Here is a 6,568-nt window from a genome sequence, read left to right on the forward strand (position 1 = left end):
TGGAAGGCTGAGTCAACCTTGAGCCGGTGAGGATTGAACCCCTGGCAATCAGCAGAATTAACCTGCAATACTGCATTCTAACCACTGCGCCACCACGGCTCTTATAATAGTAAGTAAAAAACAGGCCAGGAACTGAAATGAAATCTGGAAATCTGTCACCGAGAGTGGTTAGAATTAGGAGAGCCTTTAGTGTAGTTGAGCATTTTTATTTGCCATATGCTTATGTCTAAAGCATAGTTAAAGTCCTATTTTTATGAACCATCAAGTGGCATTCCCTATTTTTTATCCATTTATCTGTCTGTCTGTCTGTCTGTCCATCCATCTATCCGTCCATCCATCTATCCGTCCATCCATCCATCCATCCATCCATCTACCTACCTACCCACCCACCCACCCACCCACCCACCCACCCACCCATCCATCCATCCATCCATCCATCCATCCATCCATCCATCCATCCATCCATCCATCCATCCAATTTAAAGGCTGCCTGATTCCCAAATGCTCTGGATGACTTGGAATTAAAAGTAAGAAAAATAAAAATAAAAAAAAGAGATCATGGATAGCTCAAAGATAACAGATAAAGCATCTTCCCCCCCCCCACATCAATCCAACAGGGACTGAACCATCGCTCTACCCCAAAGCTTACAATAGCCTCTCATAGCTTCCCAAACATTCAGAAAAACCCTGCTATTGCTTGCATTGCCATTTACAAGAAGACAAACTAAAGAGTATGCTCCCTTCTCTAGCCCTCTAGGACCCATATCATGATTTCTCACACCTTCTGTTTCTGCTTTTGTGCAGGAAGGCCTGTTTCCAAAACCTCAGATTGTCCTTAGGGAACACAGATCTGTTCTTAGAAACAGAAAATGGTGTTCTGCTTTGCAGAATTTTCAAGTTTTGTTTAATGATAAAACACTCTAAAATAATTCCAAAGGTAAACTGAAGCAAGTGTGTGTGTGTGTGTGTGTGTGTTGTGTCCACTGCATGTCCTTGACCTCTCCCAATGGCACAATATGGGCCTGGGGTACTGATACGGCACTGTTGCTGTTTTTCTCACAGCAGTTTCATCATTGTCATTGACTAAGGCGGGCAAGAAGAATTCATCAGCAGAGAATGGGGAGACGGTGACAGTGGTAAGTTGAAAAGGGGTGTTCAACGTCTAATGAGAATAAGTTGTAGGTGTTTCTTGGAAGTCCAAGTTCAGTGGCATTGTCTCTTCCGTACTCAGAGACCTATTGACCACAAGGGGGCACTAGCGTGTAGATGGGGAGTTAAGGATACATTCTGTGTCTGACCTGCTCTTTCTTTAAAGAGATTGCTAATCTGAAGTCCTTTCTTTCTATTTTATCTCCCAGGTGCACATATGTGCATGCATACACTCATAGCACAGATGTTCTCTGACTCCCCTCCTGATAGGATGGGGTTAGGCAGGTCCTAGGTTTTATCAATCTCTATATATTTATTTATTTATTTATTTACAAATATTTATATGCCGCCCAATCCCAAAGGACTCAGGGCGGCGTACAAAATTAAAAACAGTCGTAAAACAATAAAATAATCCAATCATACCGCGAGTCCGATCATATCCCGGCCCCCCGGGGACATCAGCCCCAGGCCTGCCGGAACCGGAGAGTTTTAACGGCTTTCTTAAAGGCCGGCAGGGTGGGAGCAGTTCGCACCTCGGGGGGAAGTTGATTCCACCAGGTCGGAGCCACCACAGAAAAGGCCCTTTCCCGAGGGCCCGCCAGCTGACATTGTCTGGCCGACGGGACCTGAAGGAGGCCCAATCTATGGGACCTCACCGGTCTCTGGGAGCTGTGCGGCAGAATGCGGTCCTGTAAGTAACCTGGCCCTATGCCATGAAGGGCTTTGAAGGTGATAACCAACACCTTGAATTGCGTCCGGAGACCCACAGGAAGCCAGTGCAGCTTGCGGAGGATAGGTGACACGTGGGCGTACCTTGGCGCACCCACAATCGCTCTCGCGGCTGCGTTCCGAACCAACTGCAGCCTCCGAACGCTCTTCAAGGGTAGCCCCATGTAGAGCGCGTTACAGTAATCCAGTCTTGAGGTGACAAGGGCATGAGTGACTGTGAGTAAAGCCTTCCGGTCCAAATAAGGCCGCAACTGGTGCACTAGGCGAACCTGTGCAAAGGTCCCCCTGGCCACAGCCGATAGATGTTGTTCCAAATTTAGCTGTGAGTCCAGGAGGACCCCCAAGTTGCGTGCCTGCACTGAGGGAGGTAAATTTGCCCCCCCCCCAGGACTAATGATGGACCATCCAGTTGACCTTTGGGAGGCAAGACCCAGAGCCACTCGGTCTTGTCAGGGTTGAGTCTAAGCCTGTTCACCCCCATCCAGACCCTCACATCTTCCAGGCACCGGCACATCACGTCGACTGCTTCACTGAAAGGACACGGGGTGGAGATATACAATTGGATATCATCCGCGTACTGATGATACCTCACCCCATGTCACCGAATGATCTCACCCAGCGGTTTCATGTAGATGTTAAAAAGGAGGGGGGACAGGACCGAGCCCTGAGGCACCCCATAATCGAGGCGCCTAGGGGTCGATCTCTGTCCGCCCGCCAACACCGACTGCGACCTGTCAGAGAGGTAGGAGGAGAACCACTGCAATACGGTGCCGCCCACCCCCACCTCTCCGAGACGACACAGAAGGATACCATGTTCGATGGTATTGAAAGCCGCTGAGAGGTCAAGAAGCACCAGGATAGAGGAATAACCCCTATCCCGGGCTCGCCAGAGGTCATCGGTCAGTGCGACCAAAGCAGTCTCAGTGCTGTAGCCGGGCCTGAAACCAGATTGAAAAGGGTCCAGATAATTGGTTTCCTCCAAGGATCGCAAGAGTTGAGACGCCACCACCTTCTCTACTATCTCTATATAGATAGTCCTCAATTTACAACCTTTTGTTTAATGACTGCTTGAAGTTACAATGGCACTGAAAAAAAAAGTGACTTGTGACTGGTTTTCACACTTATAGCCGTTGCAGCATCCCTACGGCCACGTCATCCAAATTAACAATGGAAATTTGGGGCTCAATTGTAGTTGTAAGTCGAGAACTACCTGTAATATATCAATCAATCAATCAGTCAATGTATTTATCTATCTATCTATCTATCTATCTATCTATCTATCTATCTATCGATTGATCGATTGCTAGATTGCTACTATCATCTTCTGGCAATAGTAGCTTTGGGTTGATCTGGTTGGGTTGCCTTCCCTTATTAAACCCACTATCTTACAGCCTCTAAGAAAATGTCCCAATAGTCTAGGACAGTGGTGGCGAACCTATGGCACGGGTGCCAGAGGTGGCACTCAGAGCCCTCTCTATGGGCACACGCGCCGTTGCCCCAGTCCTAAGCCTTTAGCTGGGTTTTATAAAACCTTTTCATTTTAGGCCTCTGCTGCCATGTGCAAAAAAAAAAAAAAAAGGTTCAATCAATCAATTTCAATTTCTTGTGGGAAACGCCCACCCAATGGGCTACACTCCCTCCAATGGGCCACACCCAGCCGGCACCTGACGATGCATAAGTGGGTTTTGGGTTGCAATTTGGGCACTCGGCCTCTAAAAGGTTCGCCATCACTGGCCTAGGATGTCCCCTTACACTCTGCTTGCTGGTTCCATGGCCAACTCTTTTCAAGGCTGAAAATTTGCAATCTCAGAAAGCCACAAAAGGGATGAAGTAGGATATAAGCAGGGGGCAAAGTACTGTATAACTATAATAAGGATCAATAGTAATATTTCAGGGCAAATTACCATGTAATCAATCAAAAGTTTCTAGTCCCTCCACTAACTGCCATTACTATCTCATTTGGAGACAATATAGCAGAATAAATTGGAGCTTGAAAAGATAAGGCAGAGGTTTCAGGTCAACTGGAATCTGAGCATTGGTTATTAAAATTAGAAAAACTGTGATTCTCCTTGAACTGTAGGAGGATAAACTGGTACTGTAGTCCCTTGTCTTTGTCCCCAGCCAGAAGAAGACCGCTACAAGATGATGCTGAGTAAGAGTGACAGTGAAAATATTGCCAGTAATTACTTCCGCTCAAAACGAGCCAGCCAGATTCTCAGTGCTGACCCCAGGAAGAGTCTAGGTAAATCCCTTCAGGTGCTCTTTATTTTTTTCTCTGGGAAACTGCCTGCTTAAGACCATCTCACATGTGTTGAATAATTGTACAGAACAGCACTACAATTTCACTTGTCAGAATCTCAGAGGCATCTAAAGAGAGAAATTCTTTTTTTTTTCCCCTTAACATTTCTTTCCTGTGGGAAGAAATCATTTTCTCTGTCCCCAAGACTGGCAGATGTTGTACTTCTATGGGAGGGCTGAGAAATCATGATTATCAGTTCCATATTATTCTTTAAACTTTTCCATTATCCATTACAAGTATTCCTCACTTAGTCACTTTTTGTCCAGCAAGGGTTCGAAGTTGTAGTGGCACTGAATGAATGGTTCTTAGGCTGGGTGCCTGACATTATAGCCATTGCAGTGCCCCCCCCACATAATCAAAATTAAGGTACTTGGCAGCTTGCCTGCACTTATGACTACAGGGGCACTTCAACTCCACCCAGCCACCTATTCGCTCTCCATCTCTGCCTGTTTGGGTGCCCCCCACAGTGATACTCCTTGGCAACGGTGCCACTTGGACTGAATCAGAGGCAGAGCAGTCTCAACTAGCTGCCACTACCTTACTTCAGCCCTAGTACTGCCACCACCGAATATTGCCTCAAGCCCTACACCATGGCCTGCCATCCCAGCACCACAACACAAAGATCCAGCTGTCCCTGCTGCTCTGCACTCCTCGAGGTCTGCCAAGTTCAGAAAATTTTTGAGCCCCCCCCCCACTTAACGACCGGTGGGATTCAGCTAGTGACAGTAGCAGGGACTCCTGGGATTGCTGTTGCTAAGTGACGTGGTCATGTGACATTGCGCTTTATGACCATGTTGCTTAGCAACTGAAATTCCAGTCCCATTTACTATTGTTGACTACTTGTATAAATATCACATAATTGTACAGAAATTTTAACGAGCCTTTGCCCACAAGATGAGCATAAAGCATTATTGCAAGACATTTGAACAAATTTCTCCTGAGGAGGATGGAGGATGGATAGTGAGGCTTTGTTGTTGGTATTCCTGAAATTAAACTACTCATTTTGTTTTGTTTTTTCCTCTGCAGTTTCCCACAACTCGCCTCCTTTACTGAACAGCAGCGCTTCCATGCTGACTTCCAGCCTGATATCTATTCCCTCTGCCCAAACCTTGGAGATGCCCCAGCCGCGCCCCTTCCGCCTGGAATCTCTGGACTTCCCCTCCCCTTCAGCCAAGACAAAACGCAAGAAAAGCAGGAACAACCTGAATGGTGACCCCCTCTGACTGATGGAGCAGTTGTCTGACCGCTATTCTCTCTGGCCAATAACTAGGTCTCCTTCACTGGCATCCTGTTGGTGGCCACTGCTGAGGTTCCAAGAACCCAAGGCTTTTCTTTCCCATTTGGGGAGAGTGAAAGCAATTAAAAGGTGCTTCCCAAAGACCATTCGTCTGATCAGCCCTCCATGTTCAATTTGGGGCTGGCACCTCGTATCGCAACCCATTCCTTTGCTCTTTTGTACTCATGTGCCCATGCTTCCTCTCCAAATCATTGCTCTACCCAGCAACATGAAGGGAAATAGTCCCAGAAGACATGGAGTGAAAGTTCCTGGCCATAAGCTTCTCTCCTCCCCCATCCCACCACCTCCTGCATTTTTCTTGGAAGTCCCGGAAAGCCGCAAGATGGTCGAATACATCATTGGCTTACCTGCTCACTTTGATCCTGATTCTGCTATCCTTTTGGAATTCATGGGAAGAGTGAGAGGACAGACAAGTTGCTGGCTCAGCTTCAGTGGAAGGCTGAGAAATGAGGGACCTCTCAAGAAGAGAAGGCTTCTTGAGTAAACTCAGCATAAAAGATGGATGGAACCAAAGCTGTTTAATTCAAGTTGTGGGTGAAGAGTGAGCGGTGATTATTACTCCCAACAGGGCAATTGTAATTGCCAGGCAAAATATAAGCGCACTGTTGATCTAGAGTGGAGATCTAAGGATGAGTGTCCAAGAATTACTGTCCCAAGCCAGTTGCATGAGAAAGTGGAAGGACAGGAGAAGCTGTCCTCCAACAGAGCTTCTTGTTCTTTTTGTTCATTCTGGCACCTATTAGTGATTCTGCTTCATTCATCTATAGAACAGTTCTTACCTGAGGGAAGAAATAAATGGGAGAGAGAGGACTTGGACTTTACCTAATAATCCTTTCCCAAATCATCCTTCTCAGAACTTTCCATAAAGCATTACACATCTCATTGGTTTTGGTTTTTTTGCCTTTGGCACTTGGGTACCAGAGCGCATTCTTTTTTTTTATAAAAGCCTTAATGTAGCCATCCTGAACCCTCCAAATATTGTTTTCCATGTTTCTTCTGTAACCTGAGATCGCTTCAGTCTGGAATCTGCTACTGCCTTCTTCCTCGCTATAGCAAGAAGAAGAAGAAAAAACCCTCTAGTAACAGCAGCACTA

The 6,568-nt window shown here is 46.5% G+C and overlaps 1 protein-coding gene across 2 annotated transcripts in view; it reads left to right on the plus strand.

Annotated features, from left to right (window-relative positions):
• Window positions 1-5,822, plus strand: part of KIF17 (kinesin family member 17) — a 44,375-nt gene extending 38,553 nt beyond the window's left edge. For both annotated transcript variants that reach the window (XM_039328297.1, XM_039328296.1), the window contains exons 12-14: window positions 1,063-1,136; window positions 4,000-4,120; window positions 5,204-5,822. In XM_039328297.1, coding sequence (XP_039184231.1) covers window positions 1,063-1,136; window positions 4,000-4,120; window positions 5,204-5,400 — 392 coding nt within the window. In that variant the 3' untranslated portion in view covers window positions 5,401-5,822. The remainder of the gene's footprint in view (window positions 1-1,062; window positions 1,137-3,999; window positions 4,121-5,203) is intronic.
• Window positions 5,823-6,568: the final 746 nt, after the last annotated feature.

This window comes from Crotalus tigris, unplaced genomic scaffold (assembly GCF_016545835.1).
Source record: "Crotalus tigris isolate CLP2741 ecotype Arizona unplaced genomic scaffold, ASM1654583v1 scf7180000024375.2447938, whole genome shotgun sequence".
NCBI lineage: Eukaryota > Metazoa > Chordata > Lepidosauria > Squamata > Viperidae > Crotalus > Crotalus tigris.